This window comes from Aureobasidium pullulans (assembly GCF_000721785.1).
Source record: "Aureobasidium pullulans EXF-150 unplaced genomic scaffold scaffold_11, whole genome shotgun sequence".
Classification (NCBI taxonomy): Eukaryota; Fungi; Ascomycota; class Dothideomycetes; order Dothideales; family Saccotheciaceae; genus Aureobasidium; species Aureobasidium pullulans.
The window spans coordinates 549,262-574,625 of NW_021941031.1; the positions used below are offsets into that span (position 1 = coordinate 549,262).

At 50.2% G+C, this 25,364-nt stretch overlaps 10 protein-coding genes across 10 annotated transcripts; 5 read left to right on the top strand and 5 right to left on the bottom strand.

Moving 5' to 3' along the window:
- Positions 1-79: 79 nt before the first annotated feature.
- M438DRAFT_275931 (bifunctional 6-phosphofructo-2-kinase/fructose-2,6-bisphosphate 2-phosphatase) lies at positions 80-1,568 on the bottom strand (the record flags this gene model as incomplete). Its single annotated transcript, XM_029900820.1, has 3 exons — positions 80-739; positions 792-1,378; positions 1,430-1,568. The coding sequence occupies 3 exons, from the start codon at positions 1,566-1,568 to the stop codon at positions 80-82; spliced, it is 1,386 nt and encodes a 461-aa protein (XP_029759698.1).
- A 1,769-nt stretch (positions 1,569-3,337) lies between these two features.
- Positions 3,338-4,327, top strand: M438DRAFT_366195 (uncharacterized protein). Its single transcript, XM_029907860.1, has 2 exons — positions 3,338-3,551; positions 3,631-4,327. Exons 1-2 carry the CDS (start codon positions 3,352-3,354, stop codon positions 4,298-4,300), a joined length of 870 nt encoding a protein of 289 aa, XP_029759699.1. The 5' UTR covers positions 3,338-3,351; the 3' UTR covers positions 4,301-4,327.
- A 5,494-nt stretch (positions 4,328-9,821) lies between these two features.
- M438DRAFT_375309 (phosphoglycerate mutase-like protein) lies at positions 9,822-10,915 on the top strand (the record flags this gene model as incomplete). Its single annotated transcript, XM_029908569.1, has 2 exons — positions 9,822-9,877; positions 9,931-10,915. The coding sequence occupies 2 exons, from the start codon at positions 9,822-9,824 to the stop codon at positions 10,913-10,915; spliced, it is 1,041 nt and encodes a 346-aa protein (XP_029759700.1).
- Positions 10,916-12,159: 1,244 nt separating this feature from the next.
- Positions 12,160-13,458, top strand: M438DRAFT_406446 (uncharacterized protein). The gene is made up of 2 exons (XM_029909844.1): positions 12,160-12,319; positions 12,449-13,458. Exons 1-2 carry the CDS (start codon positions 12,256-12,258, stop codon positions 13,306-13,308), a joined length of 924 nt encoding a protein of 307 aa, XP_029759701.1. The 5' UTR covers positions 12,160-12,255; the 3' UTR covers positions 13,309-13,458.
- Positions 13,459-14,020: 562 nt separating this feature from the next.
- On the bottom strand, positions 14,021-14,617 carry M438DRAFT_247646 (uncharacterized protein; the record flags this gene model as incomplete). Its single annotated transcript, XM_029899605.1, has 3 exons — positions 14,021-14,288; positions 14,355-14,502; positions 14,566-14,617. Coding segments are annotated over 3 exons (468 nt in total), but the record flags the coding sequence as incomplete, so codon positions are not given.
- Positions 14,618-14,895: 278 nt separating this feature from the next.
- Positions 14,896-15,801, top strand: M438DRAFT_336121 (uncharacterized protein; the record flags this gene model as incomplete). The annotated part of the gene is made up of 1 exon (XM_029903859.1): positions 14,896-15,801. One exon carries the CDS (start codon positions 14,896-14,898, stop codon positions 15,799-15,801), a length of 906 nt encoding a protein of 301 aa, XP_029759703.1.
- Positions 15,802-16,337: 536 nt separating this feature from the next.
- M438DRAFT_336122 (uncharacterized protein) lies at positions 16,338-17,018 on the bottom strand (the record flags this gene model as incomplete). The annotated part of the gene is made up of 2 exons (XM_029903860.1): positions 16,338-16,702; positions 16,754-17,018. The coding sequence occupies 2 exons, from the start codon at positions 17,016-17,018 to the stop codon at positions 16,338-16,340; spliced, it is 630 nt and encodes a 209-aa protein (XP_029759704.1).
- Positions 17,019-17,952: 934 nt separating this feature from the next.
- On the bottom strand, positions 17,953-20,307 carry M438DRAFT_346468 (uncharacterized protein). The gene is made up of 5 exons (XM_029905679.1): positions 19,492-20,307; positions 19,276-19,443; positions 19,206-19,224; positions 18,805-19,156; positions 17,953-18,750 (listed from the first exon to the last, which is right to left on the bottom strand). Exons 1-5 carry the CDS (start codon positions 20,137-20,139, stop codon positions 18,048-18,050), a joined length of 1,890 nt encoding a protein of 629 aa, XP_029759705.1. The 5' UTR covers positions 20,140-20,307; the 3' UTR covers positions 17,953-18,047.
- Positions 20,308-21,068: 761 nt separating this feature from the next.
- On the bottom strand, positions 21,069-22,646 carry M438DRAFT_397865 (uncharacterized protein; the record flags this gene model as incomplete). The annotated part of the gene is made up of 2 exons (XM_029909326.1): positions 21,069-22,139; positions 22,191-22,646. The coding sequence occupies 2 exons, from the start codon at positions 22,644-22,646 to the stop codon at positions 21,069-21,071; spliced, it is 1,527 nt and encodes a 508-aa protein (XP_029759706.1).
- A 998-nt stretch (positions 22,647-23,644) lies between these two features.
- Positions 23,645-25,197, top strand: M438DRAFT_346469 (uncharacterized protein). The gene has a single exon (XM_029905680.1). The coding sequence runs from the start codon at positions 23,977-23,979 to the stop codon at positions 25,111-25,113; it is 1,137 nt and encodes a 378-aa protein (XP_029759707.1). The 5' UTR covers positions 23,645-23,976; the 3' UTR covers positions 25,114-25,197.
- The last annotated feature ends 167 nt before the right edge of the window (positions 25,198-25,364 follow it).

Below are 25,364 nucleotides of genomic sequence, written 5' to 3' on the forward strand. Positions count from 1 at the left end.
AGGTTTTGCTGCCTTTGGTTTGCGGAGAAAGAAGTTGGTCTGCAGAATCACGGTATCGCCATCGTCCATCGCTTTCAGTTTATTTCACAGGCTTTCCGTTCACTTCAATATCGACCGTACCTTCACCAGGACCCGGATCCTGGTGCTGAGCACTAGATCCCTTTCCACGCCACGTACTGACCGCAGGAATCTTTGCCGAGTATCTCTCCTCTTGCGTGCCGTATGCTCTGGGCGAAAGTTTGATCAGCGTGTGCAGAGGGACCTCCATCCAAGGACTCTTAGCCTGGTCCACGCCCATAAAGTAAGCATAGATGCATCTCAGCACTGCCTGATGCGTTACGATAAGAATGTTTTCGCTACGCTCCAGCTCCATGATGATGGGCTCCAGGCGGATGACCACATCTCTGTAGCTCTCACCACCCAGGTAACGATAATTGTACTTGTCCTCGTCACGAGACTTGAAGTCTGCCGGAAACTGTTCTTCGATCTCCGCATATGTTAAGCTGTCGCACACGCCAGAGTCCAGTTCGTCCAATGCCTTCCATGACAATTTTTCGAAAGGCAGATATCTCGAGGTCTGAATGGTTCTCTTCAGTGTCGACGTCCACACGGTGAGTTCCAGATCGCCAGCAGATTGTTTGACGATCTCGGGCAGTTTCTGAGCATACATCTGCCCTCTCTCGCTGATGTTGGCGTCCCCACCAATCTTGCCAGTCAAGTTGTACTCTGATTCGCCGTGCTGTGGTCATTGATTAGTCCAATAGTATGGAATTCGTGTTGTGGAGACTTACTCGTGACAGCCAGATGGAACGAGGTTTGATGTGCAGGTTCATCAGGTAGTAAACCACTCTGGACTGAAGATAATCCTTGATCTTGTTGATGATGACTTGGTGTCCAACATCAATCAGCTTGCAGTATGTGAGGTCGGCCTCGTCTTCATCCAAAGTCTCGTACACCTTTTCGTAGTTTCTGATTCTCTTTCTGAAGTCTTGTGCAGCGACCTCAGGATCTTGTCCTACATAGTCAGGAGAGGTGGTCTTGACTTCCTTGATGTTGGACATGACAAGCTCCTCGTCGTCGCATTTCGACTCGACAAACATTGTCTGAACGTTGGCAGCATCGCATTGGTCTTGAATCCATCGTCTTCTCGATTTTGTGGAGTTAGTGGCATCAAGGACAGCAACAAGGCCCTCACCGTTGTCGAACCACTTCAGCATGTCGGCCACAGCAGCCTCGGCAGCAGCTCTGCGCATTCTTTCGCCCTCTGCATTGCTCGTGTCGAAAAACTCTGCGGAAGGATTGGGGGTATTTGTTCGGCGGTATTGGCCTACGTTGAAGGTTTTTGCGTCAATCGAGAGCCAGCGGAGGTAGCGAACAACTATGTGGTGGTTAGCATGTTTTGGATGGGCTGAAGGCTGAGGCAAGCTACCTTTCTGAGCTATCAAGCTCTTTCCTCTGGCCGGGAGGCCGACCATAACAACACAGATTCTCGTTTCCTGGGCCTGAACGCCGCTGCCATTAGTCTTCCTGTTGGGACGCATCATCTGTCCCTCTGACACTTTGCGCATCTCGGGCTTGTACTGCTGGCGAACATCGGAGGGTATCTGATCCAGAGCCATGACTGTCGAATTGGAGAAGGTGTATCAATAGAGAAGTGGTGGTGAACGGTCTGCTGCGGTCGTATTCCGTGCCAGCGGCTTGCAGCGGCTTGAGAGGTGCCAGATGGATGTATTTCTTCGGATTGCGAGACAGGGAGGTATTGGGGACAAATGCAGAGTAAGCAATGCTGTGACTTCAGGAGAGAGTCTGGACTTTTGCACCAGCTATGATTGCCGCGTGACTGCTACCGCTGCCTTGGTAGTTTCCGTAATAGATGGAGATGGCGGGGTTGTTCTTCTCCCCCGCGCCGATTTGCTCCGCCGACTCAATCGATGTCAGATCAACTGCTATTGGAGAAACAGCAACAACTGGGAACGTGGCGTGAGGTGGGATGTGTTCGAGAATTGTGACTTGGAAGTGCGAGACCGGGTCTCCAAAAATGCACCGTCAAGCGTCAGGAGAGAAGAAATTAAGGCCGTCATTCGGGTTGCAGGTCATGACGCCAATGCGGCCAACCTCGGGTCTTCTCGGCCACATCTTGACCGCGCGGTTGATTTCTTTCTCACCAACAAGCTCTCCTTCTGTCCAGGCTCCAGAGTTGTCCTCGGTCGCAGCAGTACGGTACTCGAGAACGGCAGGTCCAAATCGACAGCTGGAAGAAAATTCACTCACCGTGAATGTGCCCTCTCGCAGCGTGCTAGCGCGAGGCCGACTGCCAGCAATAACTCCCTGCATCTTTCTGCTTGCTAAGGTTAGATGCTTGATGTAGAGCAAAGAAGAAACGGCTCTTCACCAAGCGACAAATCAGCACTCTCTCTTGGTTTTGTTGCTCTCAAAGTTAATCCAGCCCTGGAGCCCTCTTCTCTTCTCAACAAAGAGCTCATCAGAATGACATTCCAGCGATAACGCCGATAAGCATGGGTGAGCTCTTCCGAGTCGATGCTACCATGACTGAGAACGCTTCCTCCAGCCCGCACAAAGGACCCTGGCGATATGTTGACATCCCTACTACATGTACTTATCTCGACCTTTGCATACCTTGGCTGCTTGCTTCCATCGCGGACCATGGAAAGTATCTGATTAATTGATTCAATGTGCTTCCGCTACCTTTCTAAGTTTAGAATTTTGCTCATAGTTAATCGTAGCTTGAGCCTTGAGGACAAATTTTGACATATTTCGTCAAGGATTCACGTCACACCGTGCCCTTCACGATGGTCCTGCCTACTGTAATTTTCGAATCTGCTTCAGGCTTTTCGAAAATTCATGAGCTTAACGTCTTCGCAATCAACTTGTATATGGCCCGTACGGTCTATATGGCGAATAATGTACCAGCAGTCTTCAACTTGGTTCAGTCTTCAAAGCCTCAAAGCGACATGGCTTTTCTGAAGTGGATATACAAGCTGTCTTCCCTTGCAGAAAATCTTCCTCAATTACATCACCTACGATTTTGGTGACGGGATCGGGCGTCTTTCTGGTCGGTTCTTTGGGTTACCAGCCAAAGTACTTGAGGAAGGGGCGATTCACACCCGTCTTGTCTGGCCTCCGTTGCAGTTTGGCGGCTATCTTTCGATGAGGAAGCAACGGTTCTTGTTGCGAACCTGCTTCGCTCACACAGACCCAAGATGCCTCCAGCTTTCCATGCGGCCCCAATCTTGTCCCTCACGCAAACATTATAGCGGCTATCAATTCTTGCTTGACCATATCCAATTTATCCAGTTTGACATCCATCATCACACATTGACACTGTTCGTCATGCGAAACATCTTCAAGAAACGATCGACACCACAGTCTCAGACGACGTTGCCGGCAGAAAACTCCGTCCTAATCAATGCTGATGGCCTTCTTGTCACTCCCGTACTACGCCCGGCCAGATTTGCCAGCACCGATTCCAACATCGAGAATCTCAAACAACACTTTATGGAATCACTGGCAAGGTACGGTGCTGTTTCAAAGTGCGTCATGTCAGTGCTGCCTCCAAGCACCGAACCTGCATCCCATGGATGTTGACCTGCGTACTGACCCTCGCTTCAGTGATGATGTGGTGACCACATTGCCTGCCCCGACCATGTACTCGCGTTGGGTTGAGACCGAGTTTTTTCTAAGCCCCATTGAGAAGTTGGTCATTGCTACGGATCCGCGAGCACGCCGCCAACGTCTACACCGCTTGCGCAGATACTACACCAATCCGATCGCACGACTATCCAAGAACAACAATAGACGTGCTGAAGCTCTCAAAGAACAGATGAAAGAACTAAATTGGCTCATCGACGAAACCAGCTCTCTATCTCTTCCGGAATACGATTTCCCCTGCATTCCCTCTGTCTCAAGCACATCCTCGCAGGAAACCGAATTTGGAGATGGGGACACAATTCGTCCTCTGCCCCGTGTCGCCCAGATGGCAAACGACGACGTGTCTGTCTCCGATTTTGCAGTGTACAATCGAGCCATGCAACGCTACCTTTCAGAAAGCCCCCAACTCTCGGCACAAGAGCGGTCTTCTATGGAAGAACTCCGTTCCAACCGCAAGAAATTGATGACTTCCCCAAGATTATCACGTATCACCGAGGATTCTGAATATCGGCCTGCCTCCCAGCGCGTATCACACGCCAGAGCCCGCAGATACATGGAAGAGATTGACGTCCGACCAGAGATGCGAGATCCTCACAAGTTCTCTGGTAGTGGCTTTTCAAGCGCTTTTTGATCATTCCATAGCTCTCCTAGGACAATGAAGATACCGTTCTTACCCCTAGGACACGACAATCACAATATTTTGCGATGTGATTTCACCGGATCCTTGTCCTTTTCTCAAATATTTTTGCATTTCCACAAACACATTTGTGACATTTCAGCGATCTCGGGAGTAAGCACTTGAGCTAAGATGCAGCCCATATTCTCAACGACTCTCGGCAATCAACTCCAATGCCTCGATGCCGGGGGAACTGCACAATGGCTATTCAGAGACAAACGTCTGTTTACAGAAAGTTGTTGCCGTTTCTTTTCATTTCTCGCGATGCTCGACTTGCACTTTTAATTGGAATCCCGTCGAGATATCAACAGGCTTGACATGGGATTCCTTAGAAATACATACTCACTGCGAGATGAGCTCTTTCACCTGGATAATAAGAAGTTGTATCATCAGTAGTGATGAGGTGTTTGATTTGGTATCAGATTTAGCCCCCTGCTGTATACAGTAGTCATTTGATTTCCCGCACTCTCTTTCGGCAGACGCTTGTTGGTCGATATGTTCTTGTATTTTCACAAGTTTGTTCCTTAGCTATGACAAGTGATATACTCAACTGCAGAGTTTGATCCTGGCACTTTCGAACCTTTCTAGAGATACATTGGTTTCTTGGAATCTTTGTGCATTTCTGCGGTAACTTTGTCGTTACCTCAATTGCTCGGGAGATGGGACTTTGGATGGTTGTTCCGTAGACTTCGGAGGTCAGATTGTGTCTTGGATGTCTTGTGCACGTCTATCGCATGTTGCTCTGAGCATGATATCTAGGGATGAGCAAAGGTATCGAGGTACTTTCAGGGCTGTGAATGCCACGTTAGACCACGCTGTGGGAGGTGCAGGCATCTCTCAAGACAGGACGACTTTGTGTTTTGTCACGTTCTTGGAGAAGATCAGGGGAGACAGTGATTGGAAGATGCATAGTTATGGTAAAGCAAATTATGAAAACGCGGTCTTTCGCGGCCAAAATCATCACGGGCTGTATATTACAAAAATTGTCATTTTGACCTCTGCTTTCTCAAGCATCCGCCTTTCCCTTTCCCTTTGAGTTCAGGGACATGTATCTCTTGAGTGGTCCGTCCATTCTCAAGAGCTCCACATCAGCTCTCAATCCTGCCTTGTAGTCTTCTGTGACTTCGTCGTCCAGATACTTGAGCATGGTACCCAGTTTTCCTTCATGAGTTGTTTGAAGCTTGACAGCGCAGGTCCCGCAGACCTTCAGGCCGCAGCCTTTTACACCCTGGACGGTCTTTGCACAACAAGTGTAGTGAGCAGGTGATGGACAGATTGAGCACCAGGTATCGTCCTCTGAAGGTGGTTCGTTATGGATCAGACGGGTGAGTGCTGGCATGATATCCATAGTTGGGGCAGGCTCCAGGGGTCCAATAGCATGCTTCTTGCACATCAAAATCTGCATTCTGGACGTCGTGCAGGCCATGCATAAGGAAGTCGCAGCTGGCTTCCTCTTGGGCGGGCTCGACAGACCTGCTTCGATGGCATCGGGGATCTCCACTGGTCCTTTGCCTTTACCATAATCGTAAACTTTGATCTTCCTGACGCCCAGGCCGAGAATGGCGTAATTGTATCTTTTGCAGATACTGCAGGTGTCAATACCGCCATTGAAGGTGATCGGATACGAGAGCTTGGTTGTTTTTGGGGTCGAGAGACGCTGAATTGTTTCCAGAATTGTTGTGGGCTCCTTCACGACCTCTTTGGTCACCATCTTCTTGGCTCTTTTGGTCGGTCTGGATGATCCTGAAGCTCCTGCTCTGGCGCGCTTCTTACCTTTGGTATTGAAGGCATCATCGTCGTCTGAGAATTCATCCTCGTATGACTGCTTGTCAGTGATCACAGGATCGTTCTGGTTGTAAGGAATGGTTTTGTCGAACATTTCGATGTCTGCGCCACTCTCTTCAACCTCCTCTTCATCCTCCTCTCCATCTTCCATCTCCACGTCAGCGATCTTTTTCTTCGACTTGTACCGCTTTGGTTGCTTGATTGGACCTTCGGGTTGAGGCTCGAAGTCGCCAGTGTCGTCTGTGTCAACGATGTGGTTTCCGAAGTCGTTTGTACATCCGTCATTCTCCATCGGACGAAGACCGTACTTGCAGCTTCGACAACGACCACAAGAGCAGCTTGGTACTTTTGGTTCGTGAGGCTGCCTTGATTCAGGAAGCTGCTTGAACATGTCAGGGACGTTGTCCCCCTCTTCAGCCAGTCCTTCCAGAGCTTCTCCATCTCCAGTAAGTGTAACTTCGGGGTAGAGATTATCAACATCAACGAGCTCTACGATAGTGTTTGTCCGATCAAGGCGTGTCAATGGATGAGATGGAGCCTGCGGTACGTTGCTCGGCAAAGCGTTCATATCAGGCTTAGCATCTTCATCCATCTCTAGAGCTGAATCGAAAGATTCCATGTCAGCGCCCGACTCAAAATTGAACTTCGCCGCCCACTCGGACTCTTCCATGAGGGGAGACATATCCAAAGGAAACATGAGGACAGGGGGACCCGGAGGATCACTGGTACCATTCAGGAACTCAGCAGCCTCTGCACTGAGAGTTGAAGCCGGGCCGGTTTCTGCAGCGTAATCCGAATCTGTTGATGCATCGACTTTCGAACTGGTTTCAGCTTCTGGGGACACGCCAGCGACTGTGACAATCTCATTCAACGGGCCTGGTGCACCTCCAAACAAAGAGGGCCTCACCGAAGTTCGCCCAACGAGTTTGATCTCTCTTTCTGTTGAAGGTGAGACGCTGCTCGGAACGAAATTGCTGTTGTCAGCGGGTGCCGTAGTCATGTCATGATCATCTCCAACATCGGGCAGAGTCTCGCTCTCTTGTGCACCCGCCTCGGTGTTATCTTCTATTTCGCCCTCTCTTCCTCTTTCTTTCTCAGAAGATTGGCTCGATGAATTGCTGGAACCGTACGTGGCTTGTAGCCTGTGCACTTCACAATCCATGTTCTGGGGTTGGTCAGCCTCCGTGACGCATACTGCGGGCTTCGTGGAGCTATCTGCCGGGCTCGAAGACATGAGAAGATCATCTCCACGATTGGAGGTATCTTGCATGTGTGTATCTTCTGCACTGGGTTTCTTTGAGCTGACATCCTTTGGAGAGCCTTCCGGCACCGCAACGTCGTTCTCGATATCTGGGTTGGAGGCGCTGGTGGGATCGGGCTTGGTAGGTCGTGCGTGTTCTGACTCTTTGATCGTAGACTCTTCGATGGTAGAAAACTCGGTTGTAGCGGGTTCGGTGGGGGCATGCTCCATGGCCTTGGGCTCGGTGTTCGTAGGGATCGGGATCTTCTCAGTGTTGTGGGGTGTAGCTGTGGCATCTGCGAATGCATCTTCGCTCTGCTTGGAAAGACTTGCGGGTTCGACGATCTCAGATTCGATACTGGTCGTGACCGGTCTTTTCTGGATATCTTCGAGTATGGCAGTGGCCTCAGGCGTTATGTCGTCACTAGACTCGACATCGGCCAAGACAGGCTCGGAGAATGTGCCACTGGTCGAGTTAGTAGCCTCAGGCTCGGCTTCTCTGACTGGTTTGGACGTTGTGTAGTGACTGATCGAGTCTGTCCGTGAGGGAGAGCTTTGTGGTTCTTCTGCGGCGGAAGCTTGAAAATTTGTCTCTGTGATGTCGTCGACTGTATCGACGTCCATCTGCATACCAATATCTGTTGTCACCGAAGGCTGATTGCTCGTTTCGGTGGGGCTGTCTGCCAGGTCGATGTTCATCTGCATTTCATCGTGCTTTGACCTAGCGGCTCCCTGGACCGGGCGGTCGTTCTGTTCCGAGGTATGATTGGTATCGTTGGGTGGCAAGATGACAGCAGGTGCTGGATCTGAGCGAGGGCTAGAAGGGACGAAGTGAAGTGCTCCTGGAGCGATCATCGTGGTGTGCTCCATGTCGGGCCTGCGTTTGGACATGAATTGCTTGTCGAACCACTCGGCCAAAATGAAGACTTACTGTGACTGAAAATGGAGCAACGGAGATGATGAATCCTTCGATGGCATACGTACCCCAAGCAGCAAGAATGACCGTCGCTGATACGGAAAGTGATTCCTGTGAAGGCTTTTGCTAGGTAGGAGTGAGTTTGGATGAGGAGATATTGCTTGGAAGTTGAGTCCAACTCTTGTATGTGTGAGGAAGTTTCGGTAGAAGAAGCTGTTATAAGTGAGGACTAGCGGATACTGGGGGTATTCCTGATAAACGGTATTGGTGAGTGAGCTGAAATCTTGTCTTTGCGATTTGTGTGCCGACATCAAGCTTGGAGAAGCTGGAGGTTGCAGAAGAGGTATGGAGATAGAGCAGAGAGGACGGGATGTAAGTGATTACAGATGTCGCGGGCAGTTGAAGAAGGGAAGTCTTTCAGGCTAATCGGGTCCCCTAGATAGCTGCTGAAGATGGTTGCAAGGCTCGATCGATCGAAAGCAACAGAAGAGGATTTAACGGCGAGGTCTTTAGGGCAACTGATTGTTGAAACAGTTGGAGACGGTCGGAGAACGCCAGATTTGATGCACAAGTCCAGTAGTTCGAGACGATGGAGAGACCAGATGATCGAGTAAGGCCGAACTAGTTGTCGATGGTTATACGTGTGAGTAAGCGTAGATGACCAAGTCTGTTGAAGGACTAAGTACACAAACACGATCGTGCATGATAAGGATCGATTATCTCGGGGGTTACCAAAGACTAGTAGCATACGGACAGTAAATGAGATATTGAAAAAGCAAACGATGTGGGTTGGGTGATTCGAATCGAATCGAAATGGAGAAGGAGTGACAATTGAAGAATACTAAGCTGGTGAGAGATATTAGGAGACTAAGACCCTGCGGTGACCAAAGCAACACGATCGCAATGAGAGAAGATGGTTGTGAGAGACACCAATTGCTGGTAAAGTAGTGGATTTCGGTAGAGGACATAGGACATGGAGATCAGCTCTCTCCCCCAGGATCAGGCGATATGGCCGAGTAAGTCGGGATATCTCAGGAGCGAGGTGAGTGACTGCAGAAAGCAGGCACGAACGAGGAGCCAAAAGCTGGTCGTGCGCCTTCTGCTTGCATTCAATATACAGATTAGTGTCCGCAGCGAACGTGCAAGACTGGAGATCTGGGCCATGTTCAAATGGCCCAGAGCATACTGGAGCTCAATCCTTTGATGGAGAATAAGTACTCAACCTCAGGGGAGATCTGTAAGTTGCGGACATGGATGGCGAAGAGGATCCCATCCCTTGGTCGCGTCTTGCATAGACAAAAAGCTGCGCACCAAGACAGCGCAGAAGGGCCTGCGGTGCAGCAAGACGAAGACAAGACCAGATAGTTGTGATGTGAATTGTCTTGCTTTCTTTGCAGAGGAGGATGAGGTCGGTGGGATGGCAAGCTCCGGTCATGCTGGGCACTCGGACCACCACAGATGATTTCATCAAAACAGCGTGCATGGCTTGTTGCTTTCTGCTTCATCACACATGGCCATCTTTGTGACTATGTCCAATGCACCTCTTTTTGATCCGCCATGGTGAGACAGTCGACAATGTGGCCGGCTTACTGTAAGCTCCCTGTTCACGCTCCAGATGAAAGAGTATCGGACTGACTTGGCCAGAGCTGGGAGAAGAGATTCAGCCCTCACCAACCATGGTTACGAACAAGGCCGTCGCCTCGGCGACTACCTCGCAGACACTCGACAGCCTCTGACCCGCATCTTTGCCTCGCCGCTGCAGCGCGCCTACAAGACTGCCAGTCTCTTGGCTGCGAAGCAATCCACCAGAGACTTGACTGTCAGCACCGTCCCTTACCTGATGGAACGCGACTTTGGCTTTTACGAGGGCAAGACCAATGCTGTCAGAAAGGGTCCCGATCGCGAGAGACACAAGAAGGAGCCAGGCTTCGTGGATGTCGAATCGAAAGATGCTCTTGCACGCCGCGCCGACATGTTCTTGGACCAACATCTCTTGCCCATGTTGGATGACGAGGCCGACTTCGGCGGTGCTGCAGAGCATCTTGTCGCTATCGTGTCTCATGGCATCTTGCTGTCAAGCCTTTGGCGAAGACTGTTGCTCCGCTTGGGCCCAAAGAGTGTGACCGTCTCGCGTGACGTTGTTGCGTCTCAAGGTCCAGTCGTGCTTGCGCACTTGGGCGGATGGAGCAATACTGGCTTCCTCGAGCTGTCCGTACAGAGCGCAGAGACCGATGCAAGCTCGAGGTCGAACACGGCCGCAGTTAGCCCTGCCGCATCTTCCGAAGACGCTGTCACGGCCGCTGATGTCTCGTTGCCCAGGAGCCCTAGCGTCACTGCGATCGATGCCGTACCTCCACAGCTGATGACCGAGTCTTCAGAAGCAGAGCTGCCAACAGACCAACTCGACACCGTTGGCGATGTAAGTGTCACAAAAGATGCCGTCGACCCTGAGCGTAGTGAAGTCGAACACCTCAGACTACTTGCAGGCTACCATACCACCATTCTCGTCGTCAATGGTCAACAGCACCTCACTGGCCTGAAACGACAGCGCGGTGGTATTGGTCGAGCTGAGCATGATGACAAACAGCAAACCATGACTACTTTCTTCAAGAGAGCCAGAAAGGATTGATCTCCTTGTTGCCTGTGCCTACGTCCTCGGACCAAGAGACGCTTGTGCATAGGCATCCACTAGTATGGTAAGCTCTTACTTTTTCTTCTCTCCTCCTCACCTCTATCATGATGAAAAAGCAATATCTCACAGACCTGATCGGAAATCACTATGTCGATTCTATACTTGTTGTCCAACTGCTGTCTGACAATCATCCCTACTCTCCCTTCACTTTCAAGCTTTGATGTATTGAACAATCAGCTAACTTGAAAAAGACAGGTCTAAGTTCTTCTATTACGCAATTGAGACAATAGTCATCTCAGCCCGCGTCCACCACATCCTCTCGGATAGCTCCGCAAGATTATGCTTGCCTTGAGTTTAGGTGATCGCTCGTGCCTCTCCAAGTTTGTGATACCTTTCTCGGCTTTGCATACTTGCGTTGCCGAGTTCGATCTGTTCCATGTTCAGTAGATACTAGGAGAACGCTTCATAAAAGTGTGACATCAATCAACATCCATCAGATCTGCCTTGCCTTGAATTCCGTGCCACCCTCAACTCTTCCATTCACATTGTGAACCACGTAGTCAAGCACCCGAACGAACTTCATCCTCTGGCTGTCTACCACAATACGCTATCTGCACATTCGGTTGTGGGACCAAATTAGTGAGAGGTGGCAGTGGGAGTTGGCCAGACGAGATTCATGGTCGAGGCAACTGGCAACTTTCCCAGCCACGCGCCCCGCTGACGCCCACTTCAACCTCACACCGACTAACAAACAAGCTTCCACACACGTAAAACTTGAACACAATGCATGAATTTCGCGCAGCATGGCATTGTGTTTCCTCCAATCGAAGACCAGTTCAATAAACGGTGTAACATCCTGAGAATTCGAAACACGCAGAGAAGTGGGCACAACAGGTGCCAAAGCCGCTGGCGGCTACGACTTCCATCGTTGTTGATCTTGCTTTTCTGCCTCTTACAAGCTCGATCATTAAGCTAGACAGCAAGACGGTAAGACAACGACACATCTGTGTATCCCGCCTCCATCGGGGCTTGTTCCTGCGAATTAAGGTATAGTCATATCAAGTAAGTCAAAAGGTTGGTCTCAGTCTAGGACCTTTTGTCTTTCCTCCTACCCAGCCACCTCAAACCCACCTTTTCCCAGCCATCTTGATCACTTTTCTATCAATATCAATTGAGTGTCTCCACTACTTCTTCGTCCGTTGGAAAACTGTTTTTGACAACCTTGCAAGCTTCGTTTTATCTTGCTATCTTCTGCGTTATTGTCGCTGAAACGTCTTGTTCTTCGTTACGAGCATATTTGTTGAATATACTTAATACATCTGATACCTATCATAACCATGAAGACTGGACTTGCGTTTTCGGTATTGCCGCTGCTTGCGATGGGTCAAAGCAACGTTACTGGTATGTTCATGCTTCCAATTGCTCCATCTTCTGCGTCCATGATCAGAATCGCCGTTTCACCATCTTCCAAGCATACACATCTGATATTCCTGTCTGCTCCTATGAGACACCGACTAATCTGTACGACAGCAACGATCGACATCCCTCCCAGCTCAACTCTCGCGGTCGTCATCCCCATCATCACCACACAAACCACCGACTTCACAACCATAACCTCCTGCGCTGCTTCCATCGCCGGCTGTCCTGCCTCCTCTGCTGCCTCTGCAGTCGCTACAACCAATGCTCTTTCCATCCTCTCTTCAGCACTGGCGACTTTCCCGTCCTCACTCCAAACATACACTTTCTCAGAATACAGCAGGAGTCAGACGAATGTTGCACCTAGCCCTATTGGACCTACGACTGCAAGCTCGAGCGTGACTCAAAGTCAGAGCACTGGAGCAGCAGGAAGTACGATCACAGCATCTACAGTTGTGGTCAGTAGTGGTCAGACTGTGACATTGCTGTCGAGTGGAGGCAGTTTGATCTCTTTGACCACGGCTACGAGCACGGCTGCTGCATCTACCACTGTCACGACATCTGGGTCTACGGTTGTGGTTCCCGTGTCCAGCCAGAGTGGAAGCAGTGTCGCATCTAGCATTGCTTCCTCAATCGCCAGCTCTGTCTCTTCTTCGGCAGTTGTGTCCACGGATACTTTGACCACTTTGACGACGATCACTTCTTTCACGACATCAGGAAGTGCCGCTGCGTCCCCAACACAAGAGCAAAGCTCGACGTCTGAATCTGCTGCTGCTGCTTCTTCATCCGCGGCGTCGTCTCAACAGACAACATCGGCACCGGCATCTAGAACATCGACGGCAGCTTCGAGCAGGACCTCTTCCGTAACACCTGCTTCTACCACTGCAGCTCCACCTGCCAGCGCTGGTTCCATGATCGTTCCTTCCTATGGTTTCGCTTTAGCCTTTGCCCTTTTCTGCGGCGTCCTGGTCTAAGAGCTCTTTGACTGAGCGATGTTTCTTTTTTGAGGTTTCGAGGATAACAACCTGACGTGTTTGGGACGATTTGGAATGATGTTGATGTTGATCTTGATGAGTTCTTGAGGATGATTACGAATGATTTATGATTGATGTGGGTTGGAAAGTTGATGAAATACTTTGATTTTCTTGTAGCTTAATCTTTAATGTATACTTCTTGTCTTTGTCACGTTTCGAGAAATTGTCGAGAAGACGAGTTAAAAGGAGATGGAAACCAAGAAGTCTTGCAAAGCATATGACTTTTAGCGAACGAGTCGACGGCAGCGCAGTGAGCATGAACGATTCGCAGTATAATCGCCAGTAGCCACAACTGTTCTATACATGTCACGATTCACAAGCAGAGTAACAGAACGGACAGAAATTTGTGGTTTTCCAAGGTATCCCGTAGGAATGACCGTTTCGTTTCATTTTTGTTTTGCAGGGGAAGGATTTGCAACAAGTTGGTCGCATGAGCATTCCTTTATAATCGACCTCTCCATCCGCGCGTCCAACAGCCAGACTCTCGGCCAACCATATCAAGACAGATGGCTCTTTTTGGCGATTCTTCCAGTAATACCCTTCAACACAACCATATCCAGCCCAGACCTCATGTCGCCATCATCTCATCTTCAACAATCTCGATCTCAGAAAAGAGTCGAGCTGTTTAAGAGGAAGGAGCGGGGGCGGCACCGCGGCCACGGCCGAAGCCACCACGGAACTGGGGGTTGAACTCGCCAGGGGCGGCACCCTCCTTGCCCTCGCCGGCGTCGCGGCGGCGGTACTCGCCGCGCTCACGGTCGCCACGGGGACCACCACGGCCGCCACGGGGGCGCTCCTCACCACCGAGCATACCGCGAGGGGGAGCGTGGGAACGCTGCTGCTTGATGTGGGTCTGGGGAACGATCTCGGCGGGGAGGTGGAGCCACTCGCGGAGGTAGTCAAGGCCCTCGGCGGTGAGGCTGTGAAGAATGTGTTAGTATGGTGGTTGAGATTGTAGGTGGAATGGCGGAAGAGCAGGAACGTACGTGTAGTAGTACCATTGCCAGGAGAACTGGGTCTTGAGGTAACCGCGCGAGGTCAAAGACTGGCAGGCCTTGATGACATAGAGGTTCTTGGTGTCAATGTCGCCGTGCTTGGGCTGGTTGAAGTCCTTCTTTGCGACGAGAACACCCTCTGCGCTTGAAATTAGTATGCTGTCGATGGGGATTCATCTGGTCGGAAAAGGACGAAACTTACCGCGGAAGAGGTACTCGTGAATGAGCTTACGGTCGGCCTTGGGAATCAGCATCTTGACGATTGATGTATTTGGATCAACGTGGGGCTTGGGCGATGTTGATGTACCGACGTGGTTTGTAGAAAAAAGTCGTCTGTCGGGCGCGCGCGCAAATGTCCAAAATGCCGTGGACGCTGCACCGGCGGCCTTCGCTTCGTTGACTCGGAGGCTTGGCGGGATTGTGAAAGTCCGAGTCAAGCTCATGAATCTCCGCATCGCGACTTGGAACAGCGCCACCATCTCCGTCTTCCAATCTTCAATCTTGCGCAACTCACAACTCGACAACACCAATCATGGATACAATCAACGTCTTGATCTCTTCTTTTGCAGGCTTGTCGCTGCCTCGCACGCTCTCACTCCCCGTGCCCGCCGACACATCCATCGCATCCTTCACATCGCTCCTGTCAACCCATCTACCACCTTATGCCGACGACCTTCTCCTCTCAACCACAACTCGTCGCGTCGACACCTCCTCAACTTCGTCACTCAAGACCCTTCTCTCCGACAGCGACGATGCATCTTTCCTCCCACTCAATCTGAGCGCGCGCCTGCTCGGTGGAAAGGGAGGTTTCGGATCCCAACTTCGCGCGGCAGGTGGCCGCATGTCCTCACGCAAAAACCGTAACCGCAACCCCGATCAAATAAACGGTAGCAACCGCAACCTGGACGGCCGCCGTCTCCGCACAATCACAGAAGCCAAGAACCTTGCCGAATACCTCGCGCTAAAACCGGAGATGGACAAGAAGGAAAGAGAAGAGAGACGCAAACGCTGGGAAGCTGTTGTTGAGGCTGCAGAGAGGAAAGAGGAGGAGTTGAAGAAGGGCAACAAGAATGCGAGATTGGACGGAGAGTGGGTTGAGGCGAAGGAGGAAGCTGAACAAAAGACAAGAGATGCGGTTATGGCAGCCATGAAGGCTGGTCTCATTGAAGGAGATGCTCCCATGCTCGAGAGGACTGGCAGCGAGAGTTCAGCTGCTGAGGCTGAAGGCAGTGACGCTCAACCCGAGGCCTCTAGCTCTGCATCCAGCGATAACGATGATGCACAAGTGACTACGTCTGTCCCTGCTGCCACACGCACCTTCTTCGGTTGGGATGATGAAGATGACGAGTTCATGAGCGACGATGAGGAAGAGGAAGAAGCCAGTGCCGAACTCGAAGCTGCACCAATCTACGAAGGAAAAGGCAAGGGCAAAGCATGATTCTGATCTGGTCCGATTGTTTCGGGTTTTGGGTTCATATTGGTTTACTGGTCTAGTCATTTAAGCGAGCGAGTTTTGGCGTCCCTTGAGAAATGGAACAATCTTTATCCTCAAAGTAAACCGAATAGCCCATGATCGTTCTCATGGCCAGGAAATAAACACACAACAGCCTCTCGATAAGCATATGCTTTGTTCAAAACCCGATTTTAATGTCGTCGACGATGACCTGAGGTATAGCTAGAGGGGACACCCTGTCGTCAATGATCAGAAATCATGTCTGCCAAAAGAATCGTCAGGAACGACCAGAGACTTTCGACCTATAGTCAGTGGTCGTTGAGACATTATGAAGGAGCGATGGGGTGGAAATGCAAAAGAAAGAGCGGCACCAAGAATGAGGGACACGAATGGCATTCTTTTCTTCACGATTGACTCCAATACGTGTATTTAATTGATTTGCACGCGGAGGACAAGATGAAGTATTGGTAGAGGTGTATATGCTTTACGAAACAGGGAACAAAGAAACCAGACTTCATCTCTCAGACTACAACAGCAGCAGCACCTGCTAAAACGGCACCCATACCCCAAGCCCAACCAGTCACTTCAGCTGCGACACGAGGAGCCTTGCCACTGCTGCTAGCCGTGACAGTCGCTATAACAGTAACGCGTTGGGTGCTGACATATCCAGTGATGTTTGTCCCATTCGATATGTTGGCAATTGCGGCCGAGGCTGCAGAACTCAATGCCGGCAACAAGGAAGTAGGAGAGGAGGGGTCAAGTGTTGGGGCAGGTGTCGTGCCCTCCTTTGTAGTAGAGGCCGGGTCGGTAGACTTGCAGGTCGCAGCGGTGGGTAAGTTGCTAACTTTGTAGGCAGAGCAGAAGTTGTTGGCAAAGCCGATGGCAGCTATGAAACGTCAGTAGGTGAGACATTGAGCTTCGAGAGTGGGTTGGTTACCATCTTGATCTGCTTTGTTGCAAGCCTTGGACATGCAGCAGCCGAGATTGTCGAGGAAGGCAGAGTTTTTGCAGATACATTCAACATCGATGGAGTTACAGCCGCCAAAACTGGATGTCACACAGGTGCTGGCACAGTCAGGAAGACCCCAGATGCTAGCCTTCTTCTGCAGACCCAGTGGCTTAGATTGACCCCACAGACTGAGGGCTTGACCGAATGTGCTCAGCACTGTTGTTGTGTAGAGAAGTGTGATTACAGGTCGCATGATGATGGTATGAGGATCTCCTTGATCAAGCTAGAAGTCAACTGATAGGTAGGACAATGAAATGAAGATGTGAAATGTTTGTGCAAAGAAAACATCGCGGAAGAGGTCTCCGCAGCATCTTTGTAAAAGAGCTGCCTGTTGATTGTTGACATTATGAGGCTCTCGTAGTGCTTCCTGGGTAACGAGACGCAGAGGAATTGGACTGAAGGAAAGAGGAATGTAGATGGACGACGTGACCGGAATGCATTTGTGAGAGATCATGGAGAAAGCATTGCGATCACACATCTCGAACGAGAATGAACAATGTCTGTCGTTATTGTCCGGACCTACCTTGATCAGAAGACTGATGCATGTCTAATTAGAGGCAGGAAGTAGTTTTGTGTCGTGATGGGGGAGCAAAGTCGCAGCCGGAGATGTTCTCCGCTGATCGGCGCTTTCCCCCTTCAAGGCACTCCACAACAAAAAATCTCAGCAGCATAAAAAAGATGAGCCATGTTGAATCAACAACAGAGCATGCTGTGATTCGATCCAATGCCCTCCAAACAAGCCTGTATTGAATATAAGTTACACAATATGTGCCTTGAAGCAAAAAACAACGTCTACACCCAAAGCAAGAGCAAAAAGATGTGATAGCTAAGCTTGGTTTCGATCCAAGGTCCTCCGGGTTGCATTTATGAGCTCCGTGAGCTGTATGAGCCCGGCGCGCTACATTTCAATTAGTTAAGAGTCGATGGTGGGTGATTTGATAGATTACGAACCTTCCGCTGCGCCACTCAGCTTGTGGATGTGGAAAATTCTGTTTGGTCACATTATAGTCAGTTAAAACAAGGGTGACTCACAGCATTACGCCATGGAGAAACTCGGCAGTCAAGTGTGCTAACCAATACTTGGTCTCGGGCGTGAGATAACACATGGCATCGAAGAGAGAAATCAAGAAAGCGTAATGCTTTGAGAAACAGAGACCTACACAATATCTCACATCGCTTGCTGATAAACACATCCATATGCATGTACCCTGAGCATTCAACATCAATTCCTCCATTCCTTACAACCTGGCTCCTGCTTGGCACCTTCATTCGGGCCCACAGATGCAGGTACTGTCTTTGCGTCCTTGGACTTCCTCCTATCCTTCAGTCTCTCCACCGTACTGTTATACTTCTCGACCGTTCCCTCTACCGGTTTGCAATGCAGCCAGATCTCATCGTCCGGCGAACCACCACCTTCTGTTACCTTCTTCCGTGCCAACTTTCTCGCCAATCCAGGAGCCACTCGCCAGGTGAATTCGTGCGGGATTCTCAACCTAGCGGCCATCCACTTTTCGTCTTTCGGTTTGTGCATGTCAATCGTGGGAATATCTTCGAGATGATGTGTTTGCGTGCGCAGCAGCTCTTCGTTGGGGAAAGCCTTCTTGATGCGGTATGGTATGGTCGGCATAACCATTGACAAGAATTCCAGTGATGCGTTGACGTTGATATCCAGAGCTCGTTCGGGGTTTGCGCTTGCCTTCAGGAATATTGAGCAGACATTGGGGTATAGCAAGGAGAAGTCGGATTGAGAAACGTGTATCGTGCCTCGAACGGTCATGAGATATGCTGGGCATGGGTGTGCTTCTTCGACCAGATTCGATACAAGGTCAAAATTCGAAGGCCAGTAGGTGAATGCTTCGGAGTTGATGGCGAGTAGAGGCGCTTGGATCTTTTCATCTTCGGCAGCTGCTGGCCTGGTTCCGCTTCTGTCGGATTAAAAGGTCAGTGATGTACCCATGACTAGTGCATGCCTTGCTTACCCCCAGATGTCGTAGATGATGCCTTGTGCAACCCATTTGAATCGTTTCTCGTGTCTCAACATGTCCACAACAGTTGCCGCGCCAAAAGAATGACCAGCAGCAACGACATACTCTGTGTCAACTCTACCCTTCCAAGCAGCCCAATCTACACCCTCCAGACCATGGGTACTCGAAGCCTTGTACCCTTCTCGACGCATGTTTTTCTTGTCGACTTCCTCGCCGTTTCCGGCGTTTATGGTGTTTATGATCTTGTATGCTTCTTCGATCTCGGCCAAGCGTAGATCCAGCTGAGCCCCTCTAAGCTCTCTATCGACTCCCTTTTCATTGTGCGGACTCGTATCCCAAGCATTATCTAGACTTGTCAGTACGCATAGAAGCTTCGCGGAATCGTTGATACACACCTTTGGGGAAGACATAATCCTTTGACAAGTTAGCTTAGCGAAATCATGATTTGTATGAAGGGGTACTTACCATAACATCGTAGTGCGTATCTTTGTGCTTTCTGTGATGATGCTTAGGATCTCGTTGTCCGTTCTTGTCAAAGACAATTTCTCCACTGCCAGGTTGGTTGACAAAGCTCCGAGGTCCACTTCCGTCTCGATGTTCCAGCGCGATCACGACGAACCCATAACTCGCGAACTTCAGGAGTCAGCAAAAAGGATCGGTTCAAGGGGTTCCAATACGTACCTCGCCGCAAACACTAGAATAAGCAGTCTTTGTGCCACCCAAGCCATGGCTAAATATCATGAGAGGGAATCTCGGTGCTTCGTCTTCGTATTCGGAGTTGCCATCATCTTCTTCCTCTGTGGTCTCCTCAGCATCTTTGTCTTCTTCTTTCAGGCCAGTACCCGGAGGATATTGAGAAGATAACGGTGCATTTCGGAAAGCAGGAAGTTTTGTGAACATCGTCGGTAGAAATATCGGAACACCCAAAGGCCCAAGAGTTGAGAAGTGACCATATCCTCCCGCCATACTCATTCGCGGTCGGCCCAGCCATAACTGTCGTGACGGGCGTTTCTTTTGCGGAGGAGAAGCTGGATAGTATATTGTCATAAGCACAGTTTTCAACTGCAGAAGATGATTTCCCTTCCGTGTGATGTTGGAGAAAGTCCGTGGCTCCTCGACTGGTATTTCTATTTCCATAGTTCCTACAGAGTAAGGCCCAGAATATGCTGGCAACGACCTCACCGGTAAGAGTACAGTCTCTCGGAGCGACTTGGGAGGACGCGCCTTGGGCTTCTTCGGATTCCGGACCTTGCCCGTAGCAGACAGAAAGCCATTGCTAGGGGCCGAAGACTTGTGCTTGTTTCCAGAAATCCAAGGTGGAAGAGACATCGAGACCGATCCTACAGCGTGTTGGCCAGTACTTCGGGAGATTCACCAAGTCCGCGTGAATGCAGTGTGGGGGAGCGCGTGGGAGCGGCAGGTTAGACAGGACGAGATGCACAGCTTTTTCAACACGGACAACAGAAAATCATGTAGGGAGATGGGATGAAGAAGATCTCGGCCATTTGGGTAATCGAGCCTTCCTATTGGAATATACAAACACTGCCACAATCGTGATTAGTTCGACTCTCAAAAAGTCAACCGCGGAGCAGTGACGTCAAAAATAGGATCCGTTTGAAGATTTCGTGGAGAAGAAACATTGATTTGATTTTTCGGTCCGGGGCTATTATGGAAATAACAGAACGGCCGCCAACTATGCTGGAGTGATTTTGATACTTAAATGTTCTGAATGTAATTAGTTGCCGGTCATATTTGTGAGAGCTCCATATGCTCCTCACATCATACCTTATCGTTGAGGATTCAGATAGTGGAGGGCCTTCCCGCGAGCAGCATGAAACTCCACTGCATTGAGATTATGTTCGGCCGACGGGAACACATAAAGGAATGTCATCCAACAACTTTTAGAATGGTTGAACGGCTTCCTTCTCCGTGGCTACCTATTCTGTCGGATTCCGGATGAGCCGGGACTGACAAGCAAAGTCAAGCTTCCGCCAGTTACCTAACCATTTAACGCCAAGCATACTACTATCATGAGCCTCTTGTTGCTTGAACTTTTGACGATATCGTAGACAGATGTGCAATTCTCAATAATTTTCGATTCATGTAACATGAAAACTACAAGGCCACATACTAAGTAGTTGTCGGTTGATTTAGCCGATGTCCTTCCAATGCCAAGTGGTATCTCCGAGGACAAATGAATGTTCGAGACTCGATTGCAAAAAGAGTGGTATCTTGAGATCAAGGAAAGATTACTACGACTATCTGCTCACATGAGGAAAGCTCATTTGCCTTGGTGCGACTGTTGGCGAGTTCAATGGGCTAGCATATGATCCAGGGATCGGAACAGATTCATAGACATGTTCACCGGGGGCAGCGGCAAAGTGTCCTTGCTGTTGCTCGGTAGGTTGGGCTTGTACTGGCGAAGGAGATCGAGAGTCTGTGGGCGAAGAGTAATTGAGAGGCGTGAATCCGGTCTGCTGTATCTTTGGTGTCGAGCCCTTAGTAGGCGGCGGTTGCAGCACGAATGGCTTGGGGGGTGGAGGCTGTTGAGAAGCATCAACGTATCGAGTGCTCTCGTCTTCGACAGGACCTGCCTCGACTGAAGGCCCGGCCTTGTAGTAGTCCACAGGTGGCCTCCAGCCGCCGTCTCTAGGACTGAGGGGACCATTCAGTCCAGGTGTGTTTGGTGCGGATTGAGAGCGCAGTTGAGCAAGGTACAAATCCGAACGGGCACGGTCACGGACAGCCATCGACTTTCTCAGCTTTCTCTTCGACCAGATGCGGTAGAAGACGAACGAGTAGACACCGATCGCAGAAAGTTCCACAACAATCTCGATGACCGCACATACCAGGGACCAGTTCTGTAGGCGGCAGACGAGTGCATAGTCGACATCAGCAGCGAAGAGTTCTTTTCGCTTGTTCTCCTTGCAAGACCACCCCCAGAGATCTTGTCCGTTGCTATTGCTCTTGGTAGTGTTGAGGACACCAGCACCGACTCCCCACATGATGATGCTGAAAACGAAGAACCCAACTGCGAAAACAGTATAGTAGGTTTGGACCTTTTCAGCTCGCTTGTGACCTCCTTTGAAGTATCCCCAGAATATGGCGATGCAGAATACCAACGACACACATGCAATGACAAGAAGAAGGATTTGTGGCCAAGGACTCGTCCCGACGGCCCACGGAGGGAGATTGCTACGAGGCGATAGCTTCTTGGTCGCATTGAAGATAGCAAATGTTGTTCCGATCATCGCGAGTACAATGAGGGAGCATGCGAAATTGATGCTGCGTAGAAACACCTTCGCTGCACGGACGCGAGTTTTGATTTTCTGGAAACATGTCAGCGAGTTGCAAAGTTGTGATCTATAATGAGGACCTACAATATCCTTGGCTTGCTCCTTCTCGGTAGCAAGCTCTCTCTTCTCCAAAACGTGTTCTTCCCTGAAGGTTGGACTCATGATGTTACCGAAGTTTCTCGGCGCTACTCCAGGTGTTTTCATCGCACTCTTCAGTGGCGGACTCAAAGGTGCTTCACTTCTGCCCCTGGGCAGGTGGTTGTAATCTGTATCTTCCATCTCGACAGTTACGTGTGAGGTGTGCTTGTCATCAATGTACCCAAATCCGATGTCAGACGGTTGCGGCTGCGGCCGGAAGTGGTTTGTCGGTGCGGCTATAAAAGATAATCGAGGTGGCTCGATTGGTGAGTTGACGGTGGTTGCTTCTGCGAAACGAGCGACTCGAGGAGATTTGAAGGACGAGGCGAAGGAGTTTGTGGATTGTGCTCGAGGCCTTGTGGGGTCGCTGTCTGTAGGTACTTGACCACTGTTGGCACTCATACTTTCAAGAAACAAAACGGGGCTGACGTGAGATGATTTCAGAACGGTTCAGGGAAAATACAAATATGAGAGACCGGCTCTGTACTCGTCTCGCAATACCAGAAATTGATGTTGAACTGGAATGAAAGTACAGCAAGAGGATACAGCGTGTGGTAGATGATGATAGAAAGTCTGATGAGAATGGTGCAGGAAATGCCAACCTTTTGACACCTTGGGCGCTTAACACCAGAGGTAGTCAGATTGAGAGGCGGGCTCGTAGCGCCAACAAATGTGCGACACCAGTACATAAAAGATGAGCGGTAACTGACCTCTTACGGATGGCAATTCGTACTGCTGATAGGTCAGGGTCGAGTGGAGGAGGCTGGTGTCTAAATCCGGCGATTGGGGTCTGATCGACCGCTCAGCGGAGAGTCCTGGAAATAGAATGCTAACACGTGAAAGCCAAAATATTCACGGCGTGAGATGATATGACTGAGGGTAGTGCTGAAAGGAAGACGTTGCAGGCAGAACCGTGACTCTGCTCTTATCTACAGTTGCACCACTCATGGATGCTTAAGATATTGCAATGGCAAATTGAGCCCGTACATCTAGGCCATAAGCGCCCATGGCAAGACGTGTCACACTGCTATGCATGGCCTGGAGTTGAGACGGCATGCAGGCAAGCTGTGTGAAGAAGCGGAGGTGACAGCGAATCGCATGCAAGCATTGCCAGCCACGAGAAAGCAAGCGCTTACAGGTCAAATCGCGTACAACCTGCACCAACTTTCAAAGCTATGCAAATCACGGCGATCAAACTCGAAGGAGCATGCTCGCGGTAAAAGGGAACACTGAGCGAAGACAGGCTGCGTTAACACCTTCAAGCATGATGGTGCCGGCAAGAAAGAGAGAAGCTGGCGTGAGCAGGCGAAACCTCGGCACCATCCGTAAGATCGGCAACGACCTCCAAGAAGGGCAACCTTCCGTGAACAATACTTCTCATCGTGAACACATGCGGTTGTGGTCATGTAACATAATAATCGAATCTTTCCCCGTGGCTCAGTATCAAGGTGATAAATCTGCCATTGAGCAGCAGCTACCTCTGTTCTTGCCAATTCGAGGTGATGACAGCTGCATAATGGCACCCAAGCTTGACAGGCAGGTTCGACCATGAAACGAATGTCGTCGTGCTTTTCCAACCTTCATGATTTTCTACATCCCACCTTTCTCAAGTTTCTAACCAAAACCTCCATCTGACCTCAACCCATCACAACCCTGCCAATTATCCATCAGCATCTATATCATCCATCAACCAGAACCATCCTAATCTTTGTTCATCATACACAAGTTCATAATGTCCTCCAACAATGAAGCTTCTCCTCACAAGAAGGTCGTTTTAGTCATCACCAGCTACGCCTTGAAAGAAGCACCATTGGACTTCAAGCCAGACGTCCACCTCAATGCTCGCCGCCTTATCAACCCACCCATCGAGCTCCGCAAAGCCTTCGATGGTCGCAGCGAAACCCTCCGCAAAAACATCCGCGCAGACCCAGCCTTCCAGAAACTCATCGATGAAGCCAAGCCTCAAGTTTTCGAGGCAGAAAAGACAATCAGAGCGTTGATCCTGGATGAAGAGCATCACAGCACTCAGATAATCGAGATCAAGGTCGCTGTAGCCTGTGTGAGGGGCCGTCATAGAAGCGTTGCTGTCGCTGAGGAACTGGCCCAACTGAATGTCTGGCCGGAGCACTACGACGTCAGAGTGCACCATCGTGACGTGGACACGCCGCATCACTATCAAGCAAAGCATCAGCAGAACCTCGAACGCGAGAGGAATGGAGAGAGTGTTGAAGTCGGTGAGACTGATAGCGACGAGGACCAAGAGAGCGACAGCACTGGTGAGAGCGAGAGAAGGCGCAGCGAGTCAGAGCCGACAAACTCGAGATGGAGTGACATTCACAAAAGCCAGTCAATAAAGGTGGACAGCAAGAGCTCCGAGGCACCTCATCCACCTACACATGCTGATAGCAAGGACTTCCAAAAGTCCCAAGAACCTCCCCATGTCGAGAGCAAGCACTCGGAAAACCCTCATGCATCCACTCACATCGACAACAAGGACCCCGAGATACGAAAAGAGCCTGCTCACATTGATACCAAGGACTCTCGTATCGTTGACAAGGACTCCGACAAGTCGCAAGCACCTACGCACTCTGCCGACAAGGATACCCAGAAAGCTGCAGAGCCCACACACGTGGAAAGCAAGGAGCCAGACAAGCCACAGGAGCCTGCTCATGTCGACAGCAAAGCCTCCGAGAAGCCACACGAGCCCGCACCTGTCGACAACAAAGATTCTGTGAAGCCGCAAGAGCCAGCACATGTGGACGCTAAGGAGCCCGACAAGCCTCAGGAGTCCACCCACGCAGACAGCAAGGAACCCGACAAGCCAAAAGACACTGCCGGCTCTACCGCACCTCAGACCTCCACATCCTAGGTTTGGCGGTCAAAATTGCATGAAGTAACATCACAGTACAAGAGTTCTATAGACCGTAACCTATGATCAACATATTCCTCACCCTAAAACCTCCTCTCCGTGTGCTAAACTTTGTCACGCGTATGGCTGTAGGATTGCACGATTGCAACGTTTTCGGAGGTAGCCTCCGCTGAGAGCGTGATAGTTAGCGCCTCTCTACGGACGACTAGAGCGATCTTGAAAACATTGTGCATTTCTACAGACCGAATAAC